Source organism: Staurois parvus, unplaced genomic scaffold (assembly GCF_062004578.1).
Source record: "Staurois parvus isolate SC_StPar_1 unplaced genomic scaffold, SC_StPar_1.0 ptg000312l, whole genome shotgun sequence".
Taxonomy (NCBI): Eukaryota; Metazoa; Chordata; class Amphibia; order Anura; family Ranidae; genus Staurois; species Staurois parvus.
The window spans coordinates 1,841,909-1,865,652 of NW_028318108.1; the positions used below are offsets into that span (position 1 = coordinate 1,841,909).

Here is a 23,744-nt window from a genome sequence, read left to right on the forward strand (position 1 = left end):
GCTATCTTTGGTTATAAACAAACTGTGCAGCTTTGACCAAAGCTGAATAATGCCCTTGCTGTAGGTTTAGGCCACTTACATACCTGATGAAGCCTGACTGAAATATTCCCAGCAATTGCATCATCCTGTCCTGTTGCTAGGGCATTGCTAAGAGAGGCCTGAGAGACTGTTCACATGCACCATCATTTATTGGTAAAGGAGAACTATGCCTTTACTCACTTATGAGGAATTTTGAACGATTTTAATAAATGTCCATCTGGAACAAACAAGATTTCTGAAAGGTTCAGATGCTTTACAAATCAGAACACATGTGAAATATGGCAAAATTGCTCATTAGTGCTATCTTCACAAGCATTTTGGTACTTTCTTTCAAAGTCAATGTGAGTGGAAACAATTACGGATTTTGTTTCAGGATTCAGTCAGTGTTTAATGGTGGTGGTGGCTAGGCTCATATAGGCCACACATAAAGCTCCCATAGCAGTGTGGCGCCAATTGCCTGCAACATGGCACCTGTGATAGACAATGTAGTCCCAATAATACACTTAATAGTGTGATAGTAAATGTAGCTTCCACAAAGGAGTTCATGAGATGCCAATAAAAAGTTTGAACAGTTCATCTCTCCTCTGGTACATCTGAATGAAAACAGGGGTTGTGGCTGGCAGCAGTGCTCGGTGCCCCCACCATGTACTATGGCCCCCTCCCATTGCACAGACACTATTTGTATATATTAACTTGATAAGCGCCTATAGCAATGTACACGTGACCAGGCTGCGGCTGCTGAGTTGAAGAGACCCCAGCTCCTGCCGTGAACGCGCTCACACACGGGAACACGCTCACAGCCAGTCTTCATTGTAGAAGGCGCGTTCTAGTCCCCGCAGCGCAAAACGGCCGCTATCAGGCTCGGCGCGCTCTCGCCTCTGCAGCAATAGCAGAGATTGGACTCGGCGTGTGCGGCTCCACCCTCCTGCGCAGGACTCCCCTCCACTAGTCTTGACCGCGCTCGTAGGCCACGCCTTCCTCCTAAAAGGATAGGCTTTGGATCCGCTAACGCCCCCGCCCCTTTTACCCATTGAATATCCTGACTGGCTGTGCGCGGTCACGCCCAAATTTTGCTGTGCCGGGGATTTGTGTGCTGGTGCCGCAGCAGCCTCAGATTGGAGAGCGGCCGGCGGGGACGTAGAGTGGTCCAGGCTGCGCTTTTTCGCCTCAGAGTGCACCGCAGCGCCGGGACTCCATTGCCTTATCCCCCGCCATCTCCAGCATCAGCATGGCCAAGGAGGAGAACAAGAGCACGGAGCAGTCCACCTCTGAATGGAAGCAGTTCATCTACAACCCGCGCAATGGAGAGATCCTGGGCCGCACGGCCAGCAGCTGGGGTAAGCAGGCTACGGCCACCATTCCTAAGGGGGGAGGATGTGGGAGACATGATAGAGATCCTCCATCACCCGACTGCGGCGTGCCAGTCATGGGAGCAGAGCTGTGCCCGGCTCATTGATGGAGGATACATGATCCTCTCATTCCACCTATTAGAGTGCTCCTTAAAGGGTTAGTCCTCTCAAATCTGATGTCTGTGTTCTGGGTAGATGACAGTTCCCTGACAAGCCCACCTTCTTCATACATGTCACAGCCAAGTCTGTACACCTGAGCCCCCCACCCACTTGCCATCGCCAGGGGGTGGAGGGTTTACGTGTTCCCATTAGATTTTACGGGGCCAATGCAGCAGAAAGAGTGAGATTTCATAGCAAGGGTAGGCAGACATGGAACTGGACTCCTTGATAAATAGGAGATGCTGATGGATGACCTGATCCACCACTGTAAGCCATATTGGTGGTCTTCTTCTCCTACAAGGACGCTCATCTTCCCAGAACTAAAATGTCTCCGAGCTGGAAAGCTTTCTGCCCATTAATGTGCATGGTGATTGGCTTCTGAAAGTTTCCATTCATTGGTCATCAGGCTAGGTCGGTGTTTGCTATGATCTGTCTACAATGTCTGTTACTGGTGTCCATGGGATCCTCAATGTTTGAGGTGCTTCTAAATATTAATATTATAATTCTGATTGGGGCTGATGCATTTATTTGGCTCCCTGGCTGAGGTCAAGTATTAGGCCCCCTTTTCTCCTATGTAGATCTATGCAGTCCTGCACCATCTCTATTTGCTGACAGCATGTACTGAGGTGTAGTAATGCAGATGCCAGTGTTGTCACTACAGCCTTGAGCTGAGCATCCAGGCTTAGAGGTTATCCTATAGGACAGTGGTGGGGGCAGTGATGCAGCAGGAATGCTAGTTGGGTGTAGGTGATCGGAGGATGGAGAATTAACCCTGGTTGGGTGTAGGTGCTCGGAGGATGGAGAATTAACCCTGGTTGGGTGTAGGTGCTCGGAGGATGGAGAATTAACCCTGGTTGGGTGTAGGTGCTCGGAGGATGGAGAATTAACCCTGGTTGGGTGTAGGTGCTCGGAGGATGGAGAATTAACCCTGGTTGGGTGTAGGTGCTCGGAGGATGGAGAATTAACCCTGGTTGGGTGTAGGTGCTCGGAGGATGGAGAATTAACCCTGGTTGGGTGTAGGTGCTCGGAGGATGGAGAATTAACCCTGGTTGGGTGTAGGTGCTCGGAGGATGGAGAATTAACCCTGGTTGGGTGTAGGTGCTCGGAGGATGGAGAATTAACCCTGGTTGGGTGTAGGTGATCGGAGGATGGAGAATTAACCCTGGTTGGGTGTAGGTGATCGGAGGATGGAGAATTAACCCTGGTTGGGTGCAGGTGATCGGAGGATTGAGAATTAACCCTGGTTGGGTGCAGGTGATCGGAGGATTGAGAATTAACCCTGGTTGGGTGCAGGTGATCGGAGGATTGAGAATTAACCCTGGTTGGGTGCAGGTGATCGGAGGATGGTGAATTAACCCTGGTTGGGTGCAGGTGATCGGAGGATTGAGAATTAACCCTGGTTGGGTGCAGGTGATCGGAGGATTGAGAATTAACCCTGGTTGGGTGCAGATGATCGGAGGATTGAGAATTAACCCTGGTTGGGTGCAGGTGATTGGAGGATTGAGAATTAACCCTGGTTGGGTGCAGATGATCGGAGGATTGAGAACTAACCCTGGTTGGGTGCAGATGATCGGAGCATGGTGAATTAACCCTGGTTGGGTGTAGATGATTGGAGCATGGAGAATTAACCCTGGTTGGGTGTAGATGATCGGAGGATGGAGAATTAACCCTGGTTGGGTGTAGATGATCGGAGGATGGAGAATTAACCCTGGTTGGGTGTAGATGATCGGAGGATGGAGAATTAACCCTGGTTGGGTGTAGGTGATCGGAGGATGGAGAATTAACCCTGGTTGGGTGTAGGTGATCGGAGGATGGAGAATTAACCCTGGTTGGGTGTAGGTGATCGGAGGATGGAGAATTAACCCTGGTTGGGTGCAGGTGATCCGAGGATGGAGAATTAACCCTGGTTGGGTGCAGGTGATCGGAGGATGGTGAATTAACCCTGGTTGGGTGCAGGTGATCGGAGGATGGTGAATTAACCCTGGTTGGGTGCAGGTGATCGGAGGATGGTGAATTAACCCTGGTTGGGTGCAGGTGATCGGAGGATTGAGAATTAACCCTGGTTTTGTGTAGGGGATCGGAGGATGGAGCAATAATTAGTACTGGTTGGGTATAGGTGTTTGGAGGATGGAGAATTAACCCTGGTTGGGTGTAGGGGATCGGAAGATGGTGAATTAACCCTGGTTGGGTGCAGGTGATCGGAGGATGGAGCGATAATTAGTACTGGTTGGGTATAGGTGTTTGGAGGATGGAGAATTAACCCTGGTTGGGTGTAGGGGATCGGAGGATGGAGAATTAACCCTGGTTGGGTGTAGGGGATCGGAGGATGCCACATTAAGGTTATCAGAAGATGCAGCATTCATACTAGTTGGGTATAGGTGATGGGAAGATGCAGCATTCATACTAGTTGGGTATAGGTGATGGGAAGATGCAGCATTCATACTAGTTGGGTATAGGTAATGGGAAGATGCAGCATTCATACTAGTTGGGTATAGGTGATGGGAAGATGCAGCATTCATACTAGTTGGGTATAGGTGATGGGAAGATGCAGCATTCATACTAGTTGGGTATAGGTAATGGGAAGATGCAGCATTCATACTAGTTGGGTATAGGTGATGGGAAGATGCAGCATTCATACTAGTTGGGTATAGGTGATGGGAAGATGCAGCATTCATACTAGTTGGGTATAGGTAATGGGAAGATGTAGCATTAAGCTTATTAGGCTAGGTGATCAGAGGATGCAGCATTATTGATTGTTGGGTATAGGTTATCAGAGGCTGTAGTGTTAACACTGGTTGAGTATAGGTGATCGGAGGGTAGGTGATCAGAGGATGCAGCATTATTGATTGTTGGGTATAGGTTATCAGAGGCTGTAGTGTTAACACTGGTTGAGTATAGGTGATCGGAGGGTGTAGCAGTAGTACTGGTTCAGTATAGGTGATAAATAGATGCAGCATTAACGATTGTTGGGTGTATGGGATTGAAGAATTTAGAATCAATGTTTGTTGGATGTAGGGGATCAGAGGATGTAGAAATAATGCTGGTTGGGTGTAGGGGATCAGAGGATGAAGAATGAATGCTGCTTGGGTGTAGGGGAGCAGAGGATGAAGAATCAATGTTGGGTGTAGGGGATCGAAGGATGTAGAATCAATGTTTGTTTGGTGTAGGGGATCAGAGGGTGTGGAATGAATGCTGGTTGGGTGTATGGGAGCAGAGGATGAAGAATGAATGCTGCTTGGGTGTAGGGGTGCAGAGGATGAAGAATCAATGTTGGGTGTAGGGGATCAGAGGGTGTGGAATGAATGCTGGTTGGGTGTATGGGAGCAGAGGATGAAGAATGAATGCTGCTTGGGTGTAGGGGAGCAGAGGATGAAGAATGAATGCTGCTTGGGTGTAGGGGAGCAGAGGATGAAGAATGAATGCTGCTTGGGTGTAGGGGAGCAGAGGATGAAGAATGAATGCTGCTTGGGTGTAGGGGAGCAGAGGATGAAGAATGAATGCTGCTTGGGTGTAGGGGAGCAGAGGATGAAGAATGAATGCTGCTTGGGTGTAGGGGAGCAGAGGATGAAGAATGAATGTTGCTTGGGTGTAGGGGAGCAGAGGATGAAGAATCAATGTTTGTTTGGTGTAGGGGATCAGAGGGTGTGGAATGAATGCTGGTTGGGTGTATGGGATCAGTGGGTGTGGAATGAATGCTGGTTCGGTGTAGGTGAATTGGAGGATGCAGCATTAATAGTTGTTGGATGTAGGTGATCGCTGTTGTTTGGTATAAGTGATCGTAGGATACAGTGGTAGTGTTTTTCTCATTGACACTTGTACATTTTGCCTGTAGGTTCTCAAGTTTATTTTAATGATCAAACATTTGTATGTATAAAACATGTATGACATCCCCCTAATTCTGTCTTCATATCTGGAATGGTTGAGATGAAGAGGGGGATCAATGAAGTGATAACTTCCATAAATTGGTGACCCCTGGTGGACAAAAGCTGAAATGACTTCTGGCTAATGGAGTCTTGTGTAATGGTGAGGATTCCCAGTGATGGAGCATCTCTTCCATTAGAATGAATATATCGAGAGATGTCCGCCCTTCAGAACAGACAGATATTAAATGACTTCAGTTAGGTATATGGGTGTCCAGTATATTGGGCGTAATTATGAAGGCTAAGTAATGGTTTGTTATTTTGCAATAAACAATTTGAGTTGCTATATTTTTCCCCATGAACGTTGGTGGCAGATGTCAGGTTGGTGACATTCCGATGACATTTCTGTTCATGGCTCATTGCTGCATCGTGCCGGGCTGCTGCAGTTTACATTTCAGCAGTGGAATTCTTATCTTAAAATGGGTCAGTGAATGGAGCTTATGATGCAGAAGCCATACAAGAGTTGGCTGTTCCGTAGGGATGCTGTGCTGGATGTGTAGGGAAGATCTCAGGGATGGCCACACTTGTGTAGAGGAGCACCGTGCATTACCCATTTAGTAGCAGGGGTTACGTTAGGCAGAAATGGTGGGGAAGGCTCTGTATCTATCGGTGGTGTGACACAATTCTTGGTATCTGGGAGGAGGTGGGGGGCGCTTCTGAAGTCAGGCGCATTGGATGCTAAAAATAGCTCTCTGACTGTGGATGGGAGACATTGAGGGGGGCTGCCATCTTCTTCTATTCTGGCAGAAAATCTCACCATCACCACGTCTCTGATCTTTCGTTTTGCAAACCTCCACCTGTATAGTAAGGGAGGTGGCCTTCCTTAGAGCAGGTCTGCTGAGGCAGAAGACAATTAGGGGGATTCTTGATGTGTTAGGTGAGATTGTCCTGATTCCTCCATCTCCTCCTTGTTTGAATGAATCTTTCAGCCTCTCAGAGGAGATGGAGATGGGGTGGGGGATGGTGTGTCATAGTCACAACTGCAAGAACACAATCCATTAACTCTTTCACACGTTGATGGCCAGCAATCCCTAGTTACATGACATCCTTCTGCGTATATTCTGTACAGATTCTCAGCTTCTCTGTGATTTCCTTTCTCTCATGCAGGGAACACATTTAAGTGGCTTGAAATGTTAACCGCACACTGGCAGAAATGCTTGCTGTAAATGTATGGGTACGGTCTTTGCAGCATTCAGCTTATGGAGGATTTCTTAACCTGTTATGTGCAGAAATATTATATTCCCTGCGGTGCCCTGATGGTTTGTAAGCCCATCAGAGGCAGCACTTGTTTTTATGGCTTCTTTCAAACACTCAAAAATATCTTGCAAGTGTAATTTGTTTTCTCTATGGAATGCTTTTGCCTTGATGGATTTTTTTTTTACTGATATTTGTATGTGGCTTAGTCCACAGCCCTATGGTATGGGAATTCAGATTGTGCAGTTGATACTCATGTTCCCGTGCTACGTCAAATGGTATTCTCCGTGTAGGTTGCCATTTGGCCCCGGGGTTTTGTTTTCGGTAATACTGCACCCCTCTGAATATGCTTAGGGTAGTTTGTGGTCTGCAGCTCTCCCTAAGGCTGGCTGGATAAAAAAAAACACTGGTAATAGCAATTTTTATTAACATTTAGGCTCCATGCACACTGGGCGTTTTTAATAACGCTGGTAACGTTAGCTGTGTAAAGTCACGTTGAAAACGTGCGGTGTTTGCATTTTTGTATTTAGCATTTAGCAGCATTTTGCTGCGTTTTTTCGCATTTGCGTTTTTAGAGCTTTTTTTTTACCAGAAAATTTTTTTTTCCTAGTCAAAAAAAGTCAAACGCTGGTTTTCCATGATTTACCATGTTTTTTATCCTTGGAGCGTTTTTACAGCTAAGAAAGTCCTCTAGAAACCCTCTAGTCCTGGTTTTTTTTTTTTTATTCCAGCCAAAAAATGTCCCAGCCAAAAAACATTGATTATAGTCTGTGTGTGCATGGACACATGGGATAACCTGCTGGGGAGTTTACTGGCTGTAGAAAAACATCAAAAGCCAAAAAACAGCTGTAAAAACATCCAGTGTGCATGAGGAATTAGAGGCGTTTAAGAGTGTTATTTTATTTAGCGTTTTTACAGTACATGTAGGAAAAAAAAAAGCTAGCGTTTAGTGCCTTTTTCTGCTGGAAAAACACTCCACAAAGACTCTACAAAACCAATTTTGTTTTCTGCTCCTAGATGCTCAGAAAATGCGAATAGCCTAAAGTAGTGTGCATGGACACAGGCTAACATTTGGCTTCTAGGAGCAGAAAAAAAAAAAATTCTGATCGCTTCTAGGAGCTTGAAAAAACAATAAACGCTAGTGTGCATGGAGCCTAACAATGGTTAAGTCCTCATTGGTTGAGGGGTTCCAGATTTCCAGTGCCGTTTGTGGGCCTGTAGGTGAGCTAAGGTGTGGACATGTCTTTCTTTCAGTAAAGTAGAAAGTTTGGAGTCCAAGTATTGTTAGTTTTACTAAACTCGGGACCCTGCATTCATGATATCTGGTCTCCCACAGGAAACAGAAAATGGAAGTGCAATTAGTTTAGTAAATATAAACTGCTAAATACCTTTTTCTCATCAGCAGTTAGAGCAGTCTTGTGACTTCAGCAGAGCACTGGTTAAAGCTTGTAGGAGGAGTTTTATTTCTGCTCTAGGAGAATGCAAAACCCCTGACCTCTGTCTGGAAAGTGCTGATTGGCCCTGTGCTTATCACATGCACTCTCCCAAGAGAAAAAAAACCTCTCTAGCAATACACACTAAACTGAGCATGTGCAGAAAGGCTACGGGTTCAGTATGTCTTATCGGCCTGGACATTTGAACAAGAGGAGGGGCAGAGAAGTCAGGATCAAACAGCCTTTTTACACAATGCAGAGGATTAACCCCTTAGGTTCCACAGTAACAAGCATGCTTCACTGCATACACAGACTGATTTTACTGTTGTGGGATTGGTAACCCCTTAAGTGCAGTACAGTAGAAAGTTTGGAGTTGATGTGTATTCCCTCTTATGCAGTCAAATCTGAGAAAACCCCACTATATGTTCAATGTGTTCCCATTCACACTGTGTACCTTTTTAAAATTAAATAAAAATTAAAAAAAAATGACTTTAGATGTTTCCAAAGAGAAGGTGTCATAGCTGATTGTAAGAATTTCTGGCCAGTCTTACAGTGACTTGTCACCACACTAAGCTATATCTTGTTAAAATGCACACAAGTCTTAACTCTTTATTAGAACAGACCGTGTTCAGATCTAGTTTACAGCTGATAATGAACTGTGAACAGTACAGTATCTTAAACATTTCTCCATAACCCCCTCCTAACCATCACAAAGCAGGGAGAGCATGCAAGGACTTTTAAGCAAGTAAAAGTACTTAAAAAGGTAACCAGCAATCATTAAATATTTTTAAGTTTTGCTATGTTAATGGGAACATGTAACAAATATAAAGTGTCAGCCAAAGCAGAAATACCCTTTAAGTGGTACCAAAATGATTTGCCAGTCTGTGCTCCAGCTTCGGTAAGAACAATGTTGATTTCCTTTAGAAGCTCAGTGCTTCCAAGATGTCTAATACCTGTCACAGCTGAGCTTCCTGTCCGGTGCTGGGGCCTTCATTGCCTAACTCCCAAAATTAGCGCTAGATCCACGCCAGCCATGTCACCTTTCTGCATTCACACTGCTCCTGCAAGTTGGGCTTTGGTATCTTGCAGCATTGGATGGAAGCCCGGGGTTTTCATTAACGGAAACTTGTGCTTAGCATATTATGGACGCTGTCATTAATCACCTCCTGAAAATATAGAATTGCCTGCAGATTTAGTTACTGAAGTACCTGCCATGGAGAAAATATGCAGATCAGGAATTTAGACTTCACTTGCTGCATGCTTGCTCTGGGATAGAGACCAAAAATATTATTCAGAAAGTCAACATGACTGCCAGACAGCTAGAAATTTGAGGTCATCAGCAATGGTGGCCCCTTATTTTTTTTTTTCTCATAACAGGTTTTCTTTTTCAGCACTTAATTTTCAAGGTGGACTAACTTTTAGCTTTTATTACCTTGAAAAACATGTACAGTAAAATGACCTTTCCACAGCTGGACTCATAACTACATTTGTAAATGTCTGTGGCCTAAGCCCCGGTTCACGCTAGAGTGGCTTCTGATGTGATTGAGTTGCACAGACTCACAAAACAAAGGATATCACATTATTTTCATTGGTACTCATCCATAATGCGACCGCACAGTGCGATTTTGTAAAAGGTTCCTTCACCAAAGAAATAGAATCCATGTCCCTGCACCTCAAAATTATTTTGCTTTTCAGTTCATGCCAGGCTCAATCTCTGTGGACTGTGGAGCACTGTGACCTGGGTACCACAGCTTTGTCAGCAGACGTCATTAGAAAATTGGACAAAACTTGCTAAGCTGCTAATTTCCAGGGATCCTTTGATCTAGTCATTCATAATCAATACACAGAGATTAGCCAAGGACTGCAATGAAACCGTTCAGCAATGGCTTCCAGTAGGCAGAGAAGTAGGACTGAGCACCTCCAACGCCTTCTCATTTTAGAGAAAAAAATAATCCAATCCTGTTGGACCTTTTTTAGTCTGCACTGTTTTTTAGAATGTTAAGACAGTTTCTACCCCTACTGTAGCTAGATAAATGTGTGGATGTGTTCAGCAGCAGCCATGTTGGACACTAATTACATAGCATTAAGCAGTTCGCTAAACAAATATGGCCAGTTTGTGGTTTTAACCCCTTCATTATTTAGTGGCGAGGTCATATGACCTGCAGAATGGTGTTTTCACAGCTAGCTGAAATCCTAGTGTTTTGGAAAACATCAAGATATTGAACTTCTCCTGGACTGGCATGGGTAATTCAGGTTCTGATTTAATAGTAATCCATTCGGTCAAGTATACGTTTTCTCCTTCTCCATGATACAAGTAGTTTTCCTTTACTGCATTCAGTTAATGGAATTTGGTAGCTAGCCATGATTGACCACCACATGCTGGTGTCTGGACAACTCTGCAATCATGAAGATGTTGGGTTGTCATTGTTTGCTGCTTTTATTTGTATCAGATAAATATACTCAAGTTGTTTCTCACTCTTTATTTATCTGTACCCAGCAACTTACAGACCTTATGTTCTCATATCTGTATAGCACTGTTCTTAAATTAAATGTCTCAGGACGTGCAGAAGAAGACACCTGACGGAAAAGGGAGTTAATGGACTCCAGTATTTTTGGTAATGAATGAAGACATCCCTCTTATGCCTTTAGAGTTGTGTGTATGTGTTAATCGCTCATTCTTGCAGGCCATTGAGAGACTACCAGTGGATTTCCAGCTGGCATTCCAAGATTCAGCAAGCCAAAGACTGTATAGGTTCATCTAAACATTGGCAGGGCATTTTGGAACTTCTATTTCCATGGCAGTTGGGAGGTCTGCTGGTTGACGGTCACTTCTGTGGCCTAGTTATGAGGTACATATGCATCTCTTCTTTGCCATATGACAGAAGATGCCTGTAGAGAGGGCATTATAAAGGAATGAAATAAAATCTGAACCTAGACGAGGCTGTCATATCCTCTGGGGAACAGTAGGGCTGCATGACTTTTATGGTTTAAGAAAGATGAATGCAGAATACCAAACAACCTGAGCAACTATCCATTTCCAGTGTATGCTACTTGTAAGTATTGTTTGGGATCTGTGGGCTGTGTCTTAATTTGCTGAGATGCAGGCATATTAAAAGAGAAGTCTAGCCAAATGAAATGATGACAAAGGTTGTTTTAGGCCTTCTGTACTAGTAATTGACCTGTGTATGGGTTGTCACCAATGTTCAGGGCCTGGAAATGTAAGCTGGAATTCCAAACAGTTAAAATAGGAAATGTTAGCCAATGAGGGAAACATCAGTGTGTGTATATACTGTATTGTCGATCATGCAACCTGTTGTTTATACATTTGGGCAGCTAAAGCTGTGTTTATAATTGATTTTTGGGTGTTAGTAAAAGTGATGTTTTTTGTACTTTTTTTTTTTTTTTTTTTTTTTAAATCCTTTAATTGTTAAAGATGTTTTCCATCTTCAGTCCACTTTTTGTTGGCCACAATTATTGTTGAGTCTAACCTGTTTAGCAGTGTGGTTCTTTTCCAGCAGGACACAACTGCTGCAGAAATCTTTTTGCTTATCAGAGGGCATAGAGGTAACCACACCCATACTAAACTATTGTAGGGCTTTAAGGCGGCAAACCACAAATTATTTAACTGTGATCAACACTGCTGCAGAAGAAAATCTAAAATCCTGTATAATGGTTTCATAATGTTCTTTGTAGCAGATGACTGACTAGCTAGGCCGCTAGCAAGAAAGACCTCCAATAAACAAACAAAGCACTATGCTCCATGTTTTGTAAAGTCTTGCAATTTATGGAAATGTACAATTTCTTTGTGTTGTTTTGGTTGATTGAGGTCCTGTACATCCTCTGTGTTGGGTACTGTATAGATTTGAATGGGGCTGTAGTGGGGATAATACAAGTCTATGGGGAGTTACTGTGCAAGTGAGGTCAGGGCAGGAAAGGATTTCTTCAGAGGTAAGTCACTGTTGTCTGAGAAGGTAAGTACGTTTTTTTTTTTGTTTTTTTTTGTTTTGGTTGGGGGGGGTTGGTTGTTCTGGTTTAAAGTACAACTCTGAGAAACTATAAAATGTTCTTTTGCAATGGGGTTGCACCCACAGTGTAAGGGTTATTTACCAGTGTTTCTCAACCTTTTAGCAGTCAAGGCACCCTTTAAAATTATGGACAGTTCCAAGGCACCGTTTAAATTCTAAAATGTGAAAAACTATTCTAATAGTTTTATATAATGCAGCAACATCCACACACATAGGACACCCAACATTAGAGGTGATTTATTCTTCCAAAGCAAATACACTTTTGCACACTGGTACTGACTAGTATTCCAATGTTTCTCTCTCCCCTCAGTTAATTTTCCATCACTGAGCTAATGTGACCCCAGGACTGAATGAAAGGGGCAGGAGAGGGTCAAACTATGATGCTGGGCAACCAACCAACATACTCTTTATCAACTGATGTCATTGGTTGTCAGGAATCCGGCGGCTAGAAGGTTGTAATGGTGCACAATGAAAATCTACCTTTTGTGTAACTAAAAGGCAGGCTTGTTCCACCCGCTTGCTTGTATAAAAGTTTTGGGCAATTTTTAGACAATTCACCAAGGCACCCCCTGAAGAAATCTCAAAGCACCCCAGGGTGCCTGGGCACCCTGGTTGTGAATTGCTGGTGTAGAGGAGAACTGATCTTCCATTCCTCCAGAAGATGGTGCTCCCCCCAAACCCCATCAGTAGACTGTCCTTTAGCACCCTTACGTCCAATGCAGTCTGGTCTTGTTGTCAGGATCCTAGGCTGGTGAAGCATGGGGAAAGATGATATGGTGACCAGACTAGTAGCGGGGAAGAACACATGATCAAAGTAAATCTGCTTTTCTGTGTCCCCCAGACCTTAATGGGTACAGTCCCACTGCAAGGGATGCTTTTAAAGTTTCCCAGAGTTGGGCTTTATGTTATGGCCCCTTTTTTATTTCTATTAGTTATACGTGTAATTGCCCTCTTAGCAAGGGTTATCAGCTTGCCTTTCAATATAATTTCTGTAGATCTTCCCCCAGGAACAGAGGTAGCTGCAGCTGTACATTTATTTAGAAGGAAATCCCAATGGAAGGGGGAGGCGAGGCAACCTGCATTTCCATTATATAAATGAGAGCATCTATTGCAACCCTTTCGTGATAGTTTGGGATTTAAACATTTTTGTGTATTGTGTTTTTATTCTGGAAAAAAAAAAAAAGAAAATTTTCAGACTGTTTGAGGGTTAAGGTATCCCTACACGTAGCATATCTTTACATCAGATACATTGACAGAGTTGTGTAATGTTTAAAAACAGAAAAGTGCTTTCTGATCCTGCCAGATGTCCAGCGATCTTATAAATTCCTTTTCACTGAACTGAAATCTCAAACCATGTTATCTGCCTTTCCTGCTCTCTTCTGTGGACTACATAATACCTTCTCCCGTGTTATGGAGAGGTGGACGTGGTAGAAGTTCAAATCAGGTGAGCAGCCTAGGGAGACAATGCTGCTACTTCATAAATACAGTGAGTAAGCATTGTCACCCTAGGACAGGAAAGGTGTTAATGTCAGGATCAGCAGGTGAAAATAGAGGAGGGAAAAGCACATTTAATTACTTGGAACTTCAGTATATTACATGTTTGTTCTTTTGGTACGTAGTAAGGCAGTGCATCAGCACGCCTCAATGCTTGAGATCATGGAACTGCTCTGGGCATTCTTATATATGGAGCATTAATCCGCAGGTTTTGGCACACATTACTGCAACACACATGTAAGATTACTACAGAAAGCTGAGGTCTCCAGCTCTTTTTGGGAAGGTGGAGGTATAGTGAGATCGTATTGCCTGATTTATATTAAGAGGACTAAAGTGTACCAAAGGTATACTTTTGCTAACAGATTATGAAATCTGCATGCCCTTGTTGCACATTTTTATACTGTACAGCGTAATTGGGGCCCCTTATCCTTTCCATTGCACCATGTTAGCACTAGTTTTGACGTGCTTTGGATCAAGACAACCTGTTCATTGTGAATGGACTGCCGGCGCACCACAAGGGATGATAAATGTGCACCCTTTTTTTAATGCAGCATGTTACAAAGCAGTGTATTTGCTGGGGTGGTCTACTATTGTGGGCTCTACTGCAGGTGGTTTTAGGGTGCCATTCACAATGACTGTTGCTGCATGTAGAGTAGGTGCATTGCCATAATGTGTAAGTGTGTATGAGCTCTTAGATTTTCTTTGGGTGGTTTTGTTGAAGGGTCATGTTGTGTGGATATCCATTTACCACAATATCGGTGGACAGACTGATGTCAGATCAGTCATTCCAGTACGAACGTACAGAAAGAGAGCACCACTATATCTGATTACAGCATGGTACCGGATCTGACTAATGGCAGCTCTGCAGGTGAGATCTAGGATTGCAGTTCCTGTTCATTGTACATGTTACCCCTCAGAGGGGTCATAAGCAGATGAGTGGTTTTAATTTGTTAGTTTAACAATTTATGATGGCTCAAGTCCTTTGTCTTGCAGGAGATGTTGTCGATTGTTGTCATTATACAAGCTGGATATTTTGTATGATAGCTCAGCCTGCTTAAGTACAAATATGGATATTAACAGCTGGTTCACACAAGCAGTCCAGTGCGTTTTTTTTTTTTTTTTTTTTAAATCAAAAACACATGGACAGTAGGCTATATGGGTTCCAATGACCTTGTTCACACCACCACCGGAATGCATCAAAAACACACTGAAATGCACATATCCCTATTTAAGATGAAGGGGAGAAAAATGCATCAAAAATGTGCAGTCAAAACACATCTGGACTGCATTTCTCGCCCTAAGGGGACCATTTACACCTGTCCATTCTGGCGCAATAATGCACACACTATGTCATGCGTTAACATGCACTCATGCAAATAAATGGACTGCCAATGCACCAGAAAGGATTCTGGACAGGCACTATTTTTTCCGAAACAGTGCACCTCGACACATGGTATGTGCTGTGGTGTGCTGCAAAGCATGTGCATCAGAGGTGTATTCTGTTAATGTGTTGAGGTGCCCTTGACAATGGCACTGCAAGGTGCTCATACACATAATGTGTGTGTACACTTGTTAAGACATGTATTCCCCCAACGCAGTGCACTGAAAAGGTAAGAATGGACCCTTAATGATCACCCACTAAAAAACAATATTTGTATCTCCTTAAAGTGGTTAAAGCAGAAGGGGGCACTCGGTGAGGGGTGGGGTCAGGAGCATCGGCAGGGACCCGAGAAGAGGAGGTTCGGGGTCATTCTGTGTAAAACCACTGCACACAGCAGGTAAGTATAGCATGCTTGTTATTTCAATAAAATAAAAAAAGCTTTACGATCGCTTTAAACTGACATTAAACCATATCCTTATTCTGCAAAAATAGTCCATGCACATCCACTACTTCTGTTTTTAGGGAATCTTTTCTTACGGTGTTCTGTTTTTTTGTAACATTCTCTATGAAATCTGAAACCTCTCCATTTCCCTCTTCCCTTTGTTTGGAATGATTAGTGCACTGCTCTATCCACACTACAAATCCCATAGTCCATCTCGGGAGTGAGCAAGAAAGGATGGCTACCTACATACAGTGAGACCATAGAGAATGAACATAAGTTAGATCATCGTAGCCCAAAAAAAGGCATTTGGAGGAGCCTGAGAGTAATAGAAGGGACTTTTTGAGTCAATGGTACATGCTTGAATATCTTTGTGTGTAGGATCGCCTCCATTACATGACGGCGTGTATTCCTAGAATATGACCATACATATGTACAAAATGATTGTTGGTAAGGGTTTGATCAGATTTGGGCTATCTGTGGCTTGCTTAACAGCAAAAATTGTTTGAGGAATAAAGCCTCATTGACTACTCTCTGGATTATGTGCCTGGGGAGTGACAGGTGTTCGTTGCCAGCTTGTAAAAATCAATGACAGGCCGAGTTTCAGGAGCTGTACAGATCTTCCACACATCCCAATGTTTACATCCCTATAGGGACATATGCAAAACTCTGGAATACTGAACCGTGCCTCCATTTCTGTACCAATGGGTGGAAAGATCTGTATAATCTGAGTTTCAGCCTGTCAATGATTTTTACAGGCTGGCTGCATTAACACCTGGCACTCCCTAGGTGCATAACATGGCCCTTTGCAAGAACCTAGGGAATGAGGCTAATGCGTTTATTGTAGCTCTTGTTTAACCAGTTCCCAAAGATGCCATCCCCATTTATACCTTGCTCCACTGTGTAGGGAACAGGTATACAGTAATGATTGCATTTACCTCCATTTGATCTGTAAAATTAAACCCACTAGAGCTGAATCCTGTTGTTCATTTGTAACCATCAGCAGCTCTGACTTTGTAAAGTTTGACCTGTACCACAGGTGATCCCAACCTTCTGGGGTATAACCTTACACCCCCAACATGCTTGATGGTTTATTTTTATATCTGTGTGCAATAGGATCCAAGCGTGCCTGCAGTGTGATATTGCCTGCAAATGTCACATTCCCAACAATGCCACAGCTATGGGCAGTATTATCATTCTTGTATGCTGAGCAGGGATGTCTGAACTGGTTCTTCTAGGGGCCAGAGCTGCTGCTAGCCAGAACGAGTGCTTTAAGAGGGGGGGCCGTGGCTTCCTTTGAATGTTCCAGGCTGCTTTTGTGATGTGCCGCCTCCCTACAATTGAAATGGAAATAAGACCCTGGTAATGCCACTCACTGAAAAAGGAAGGGAAATTTCCACTCCCGCTGCTGCTTGTCTTGTGATTTCAGAGCCCAATCAGCACTTTCTCTGCCTCCCTCCTTTTATTCATTCTGTGCGTAGGTCGAATGAATAGGTGAGTGTCACAGTAACCGTTACAGCACCCGCATGAATTTGTCGGCTTCTTTTCGCACTTGTTCTGCGTCACTTCTGGGTTAACCTGCTGTTTGCCGGGGCCCTCCTTCCTATACAAAACAGACTGCTCTAGTTGTATCATGGGGTGGTTCAGATTGCTGTGCTGGAACCTGCTGGAAGCTTTGGATCAGAACATTGTTTTTTTGTTTCAGTATTTAAATGTGATTGTGCTAAAGAGCATCTAGAGCTGCAATGATTAGGAATCCCATGAAAGCTCAATAATCTTCTACGCTCTGTGAATTCCCATACACTTGTCTGCGGTTTGATTTTCAATGAAAATGATGAGCACAAACTTCTCACTTTATGAAATACTGTCTATACAGATAACAGTGCAATCATACAAAAGAAGATTGTGTCATAGGATTGTGTTCTCCAGAAATCCACTGCATTGTGATTCATGTGAAAAAGGGCAGTCAGTCCTGGAAGAAGAGCCAATCAAACCATATCAATCTACTGTTGAATATATAATTTTTATTACATGTATGAGTAACAACTCTTAGCTCTTGCTTGCCTGTGAGAGCCCAGAGTCTGATTTGACCCAGCAGGGGCTCCCCCTAATGGACAGTTCAACGCAGTGCATCAAAAAATTGATCCTCGGTTCTTTTGTTTTTTGTGTTTGTTTTTTTAATTAATGCAGCACACATATAGACACAGATTGAGTTTGATATATAAATCTTTTTTTTATTTTCAAAAATCAATATTTGGGGTGACCACACTTTGCCTTCAAATCAGCATCAATTCTTCTAGGTACACTTTCACACAGTGTTTGAAGGAACTCAGCAGGAAGGTTCAAATCTTGGATAACTTACCACAGATCTTCTGTGGCTGTAGGCTGCCTCAAATTCTTTTGTCTCCATGTAATCCTAGACAGACTTCATGTTGATCAGGGTTCTTCGGGGGCCAAACCATCACTTCCACGTGCATAGGATGCAGAAACAAGGCTAAGTGACTCAACTCTGTATGAAAACATAGGAACTGAGGTGCAGAAAAATGGCAGGTGCTCTGGGCTGAGGAGTCAAAATTTTAAATATTTGGCTATAGCAGGAGGCAGTTTGTTTGTGAAGGGCTGGAGAGCGGTACATTAATGAGTGTCTGCAGGCAACAGTGAACAATGGTGGAGGTTCCTTTACAAGTTTGGTGCTGCATTTCCAATGGAGTTGGAGATTTGTTCAGTCAATTGTGTCCTCCATGCTGAGAAGCACAGGCAGATACTCATGCTATACCATCAGGGAGGTGTGTGATTGGCTCCAAATTTTTTCTGCAGCAGGACAACCCCAGACATACAGTCAATATCATTAAAGGAGAATTACAGTCAAAGCTCGTTTGGCTGTACTTCTCCTGTGAATCACGGGAGTGCAGTTCACTCAGCCGGTCCAGAATGGGTAAAGATCCCTGAACTACACCTGGGTTGGCCTCTCAGCGAGCCACTGAAAGCCTGGGCCAGCTGCTCCTTCCCCCTCCACAGCTCGGCACTCTAGTGAGCGCTGGGGGAGGGCAAAGCAGACAGCGGTGACTGATGGTTTCCGCTGTCCGCTCAGAGCGGCAGGAAGAACTGAACGATCAGCGGTGTCCGATTGCTCAGTTCTCGCCCTTAGAGCCGGTGGGGGGACAGATGCAGCATCGGAGCGAGGCTGCATCCACCTAGGTCGGTATAATTTAAAAAAGAAAACCTATTCCCATACTTCTTTTAAGAACTTAAGAGTAAAGAACGAGTCCTGGAAGAAATGTTTTGGCCTCCAGAGTCCATGATCTCAACAACATGGAGTCAGTCTGGGATTACATGAAGAAACACAAGGATTTGAGGCAGCCTATATCCACAGAAGATATGTGGCTAGTTCTCCAAGATCTTTGAAACATCCTACCTACCAAGTTTCTTCAAAAACTGTGTGCAATGGTACCTAGAAGAATTGATGCTGATTTGAAGGCAAAGGGTGGTCACACCAAATATTGATTTGGATATCTCTTCTGTTTATTTTTAGCCATTAACAAAATGAAAATCAAATGAACCAACTCTTAGATTGTAAGCTCCAAGGAGCAGGGCCCTCCTATCCCTCTTGTATTGAACTGTATTGTTGCTATATTGTCTCCCGTTATATTGTAAAGCGCTGAGCAAACTGTTGGCGCTATATAAATCTTGTATAATAATAATGAACACTTCTATTTCTGAAAGCATTCATAATTTATAGCATTTTTTCACACCTGCCTCAGATTTTTGCACACTATGTGTAATTTTATATATATATATATATCTATCACACAAATACCCTATAGAATATATCCGTTCTTTAATCTTTTCCTGTTTGAACACCTCCATAAAGACCTGTATTGTATCTGTAGCCCTTTTCGGTGTCCCCATATCTTGAAAACACTAGTTCTGTGTTAATTAGTAACCATGCTTTAAAGAAATACATCAGACATAGTTGACAAGATCATTCATAAAGCCATTCTTTGCCCTTTTTGTTTCCAGGCCATTGATCATTATGGGCTGGATTGGAAGGGTTTTTCCTCTTCCAGAAATGCAGGTGTGCGTTGTGCAGTGCAGATGATGCTCTCCTGTGTGCTCTCTGATGAAAGCATTGCAGAGTTTCTGCTGAGTGCAGGTATAGATTCTTGTACTGCAGTGCGCTGTCCTGTGGCCGATTCTTGGCTCTGGTACCGCTCTTGCCTTGCCCTGCCCCCCTTTGCTCAGAAAACAGCCTCTATTCATGCAGTATTAATTAGGTGAAGTGGAACTGAAGGCTTCCACTGGTTCTCAAGAGGCTGCAACATTTCTCTGCAGAGCAATGCCGGCTTCCTGGGAACCAGGCTTACTACCTTGATAGATCAGCAGTCATGTGCCTTGAGGTACATTGTTCTAATTAATGCCGTGTAAAGCGGCTGCAATCAGGTTCCTGAAATTTGTTGCATACCTCTCGGAATGGTATTTTGAATTTGGACAATTTGTTTTTTAATGGCTGGAGTAGGAGCCTCAGGACTCTGGTAGTGAGATTGCTACATTTTTGTTCCCAGACCTACCCACCACCATATAAATTCTATGAGAACAAAGCTAGAGGAGTTGGACCCCAGAGCAGATGACATTGCCTCAGCAACTATGTATTATGGTGGCAATAGACATTGCAATTCATTCAAAACCATCAAATCCACAATCTTACAGTCAAACCTTTTTGTTCTGATCGATTTAGACTTTATTTCGATCAGATTCAATAATGCGAAGTCATTCTGCCAGGGCGAAATATTATCAATCATTTTTAATCAGTCATCGACTCAGATACTTTTTTTCTGATTTACTATCAAATTGAGATCGATCAGATTATAAGGTTATGGGGGGGAAACAGATGCGATCGATAATTTAGGGTTGCAGTTATGATTCTATTTTAACAATTAAAATTCTCATTCCCTCTGTGTGGCATATCAGTTGAATGTGTTGTCTGCTATGGATCAAATATTCCTGTCGGAAGAGATTGACTGGGAAACGCTTTACTGAAGCATTTATGGCAGCCCATTCTAAGCGCTCATTCACGTAGTTGGCCAGAAGGGGGTAAAAGCAAGTGGATGAGCCATGGTTTTACTGCCACATCTATGGCTAGCTCATGGAAGAAAAGTCTCTCAGGGCTTAGAAAGCTCCTCCCTGTCCCCATTTTTATAATGGTGCGGGTTGGCGATTTTCCTTCTTGGGATCCCAGCATTGTGTTATGCGAAGCAGAAGGGTATCATGTCCATGCCTGTGTATTTCAGGAGCTTCCTACAAGAGACTCTGGGGAAGGTGAGTAAAGACATTTGTATAGTGTCTCTAGAAATGAACTTTTTGTCCATTCTTTATCACAGAGCATTATAGCCATTGTTATCCAGCATTTTCAGAAGAAGTCCCTGGCAGCCTGCAGTTCTCCCATTACAGGTTTCCCTTTTTAAAGCTGACCTTCACCCCAAAAAACAAATTGTTTAGATCTGGTTCTAGATTGTTTAAATCAGTTAAGCGTGTACAGGACCTCTGTTCAGTCTTTGCACAGGGCTCTGCCAAGTCCCAAAGGCCAGAGATGGCCCTTTGGCACATCTGTGCAGGCGTCAGGCCATCAAACATGGCGGCGCTGGTAGGGGGGCACCAGCAGTAAGGGGACTACGTTTCTTTAATGTCAAACTGAGTTTTATAGGACACATGCGTTTCCCTAACTCTTTTTGTGGCCCTCGGTGGTTCAGAATTATTTTGTCATGAGAGAAGTATGGGAGCTGCCATTGCTGACCTCCTTTTGTAAATGCCAGTTGCCTGGCTGTGTCTGGTTTTAGTACTTTTTGAGTTAAAGACCCAGAACAGACATGCTGTAAATGTGTGCCCTTATTTCTGTATTTATCCTGGATCACAAACTCAGACAGAATTGAAAACTAAGCTTCTGCTTGACAGCCCAGAAACTAGCATTCTCAGCATGGGCAGCCTCTATTCTCTCATGACATAACACCTTCAGTTTTCTCCATTTTATGGTCTAATTTACATGATCTTTCATGGATCACACTGCTCAGATCAGCACATTTCTCCAAATTCCTTTTTTTTTTGGTGCAGTGATCCGACTTGTTCCAAGGTGGCTATGTTCGTTCTCCGTGGTCCCACCATGTGTAAGAATGTAGTCATTCTCTCGTTTTCTTCTAATATTGAATACTGACTATGAGATGTGTAGTTGGCCCAGGGCAATGAACTGCTTGTTCCACACAATGGAAGTGAGGGGGACAAGGGGAGGTTTGGTAGCTTACAGCAAATGTTACGAAAGGGCAGAGAAACGCAGTAAGAAACAATTTCATGAAAAATCAATCACAGGGCTATTAAGCAGTGGATGTATATGAATTCTATTTGGAGAATAAGGATATACCGTATTTTTCGCCGTATAAGACGCACTTTTTCTTCCCCAAAACTGGGGGGGAAATGTCAGTGCGTCTTATAAGGCGAATATGGAGCGGCCGGTCCGGTATTTCCACCGCGGCCGTGTCAGAATACCGGGCCGGCCGCTCAGCTCTGCAGCGGGACCTTACCTGTTCCTCTATCCACCGGCGTGCTGTCTTCCCGGATTCTGTAGTGTGGGCACTGGGCATGACAGCCGGGTGCCAAGTGCGCATGCGCAAGAAGCGGTGCTTTTTGTGAATGGTAAGGCGGTACCTGGGACACATGACAGATCCCAGAAGCCGCCGGACCAATCACAAAGCGCAAGTGCTTCTCGCTCATGCGCACTGGGCACCCGGCTGTCATGCCGAGCGCCATTACAGAAGCCGGGAAGACAGCGCGCGGCTGGATCGAGGAACAGGTAAGATCAAACAAAAACTCTGCGGAAGTAAGAGCGGGTACCTGTCAAATTCAGGTACCCGCTCCCCACCTCTCCAAAGGTCAGCAGTCATCTGTGCTGTCCGCAGTCTCTGGTCATCCCTGTGCTGTCCGCAGTCTCTGGTCATCCCTGTGCTGTCCGCAGTCTCTGGTCATCCCTGTGCTGTCCGCAGTCTCTGGTCATCCCCTGTACTGTCCGCAGTCTCTGGTCATCCCTGTACTGTGTCTGCAGTCTCTGGTCATCAGCTGTACTGTGTCCGCAGTCTCTGGTCATCCCCTGTACTGTGTCCGCAGTCTCTGGTCATCCCCTGTACTGTGTCCGCAGTCTCTGGTCATCCCCTGTACTGTGTCCGCAGTCTCTGGTCATCCCCTGTACTGTGTCCGCAGTCTCTGGTCATCCCCTGTACTGTGTCCGCAGTCTCTGGTCATCCCCTGTACTGTGTCCGCAGTCTCTGGTCATCCCCTGTACTGTGTCCGCAGTCTCTGGTCATCCCCTGTACTGTGTCCGCAGTCTCTGGTCATCCCCTGTACTGTGTCCGCAGTCTCTGGTCATCCCCTGTACTGTGTCTGCAGTCCATTAGTTCAGAATTTTTTTTTTTCCTGTTTTCTGCCTCTAAAACCTAGGTGCGTCTTATGGTCAGGTGCGTCTTATACGGCGAAAAATACGGTAGTTTACTGTCTTCTTTTTTAAGGCTGGCTATATATTACACAATCAGGGATGTTTGATTCCTATCACCTGATGCCCGGGACATGTAGTTTTTTTTTCTACCTTTTTAGCCCTGCTGTGGGCAAGCAGCGGGCTTTCCTGCCAGGTGGAAACATTCGGGTGGCAGTGTTTCCGCCCGATTGCTTCCACACAGTGCCAGCCTCTCCCCTCGTGAGGTCTCCCAGGCTCCGCTTGCCCATCTGCAGGCCCAGGGCCAGCCCACCGCTGTTGGCTAGAGGAGAGTGTACACGTCTGCTCCCCTTCTTGTTCTGACCTGGAAGTGATGTTATGATGTCACTTCCGGGTCCCCGTTGAAAGATTCCCGGCCATGGAAGCTGGAAAAGAATGTAATGCAGTGCGATGTGCACTGCATTACATTCAGGGGAGCACAGAGGAGACATCCAGGGTATTTTAGACCCTGGAAGCCTCAATAAAGAGAACCTGTCAGCAAAAAATCATCACATAAATAAAAACCAAAGTGTTTTTTTTTTTTTTATTTTTTATAATTGTAAAAAATGAAAGTTGCATGTATGGCCAGCTTAAAGCAGAGTTCCACTCAATCTATTAAAAAATAAAAATCAGCAGCTACAAAAACTGTAGCTGCTGACTTTTTAAAAAAAAAAAAAAAAAAACAGCCACTTACCTGTCCCTCGGTCCCGTGGTGTGTCCCCCGCAGCTCATTTCACCGGTCGTCCTGTATTCCAGGATGCTGGCATCTCCAGTGTGGGCACCCGGCTGTGATAGCTTGTG

The 23,744-nt window shown here is 44.2% G+C and overlaps 1 protein-coding gene across 1 annotated transcript in view; it reads left to right on the forward strand.

Annotated features, from left to right (window-relative positions):
- Positions 1-1,108: 1,108 nt before the first annotated feature.
- ATP1B3 (ATPase Na+/K+ transporting subunit beta 3) overlaps positions 1,109-23,744 on the forward strand; it is a 79,378-nt gene continuing 56,742 nt past the window's right edge. Inside the window, exon 1 of the mRNA XM_089683518.1 lies at positions 1,109-1,376. Within this exon, the coding sequence (XP_089539644.1) occupies positions 1,268-1,376 (109 nt within the window). The 5' untranslated portion in view covers positions 1,109-1,267. The remainder of the gene's footprint in view (positions 1,377-23,744) is intronic.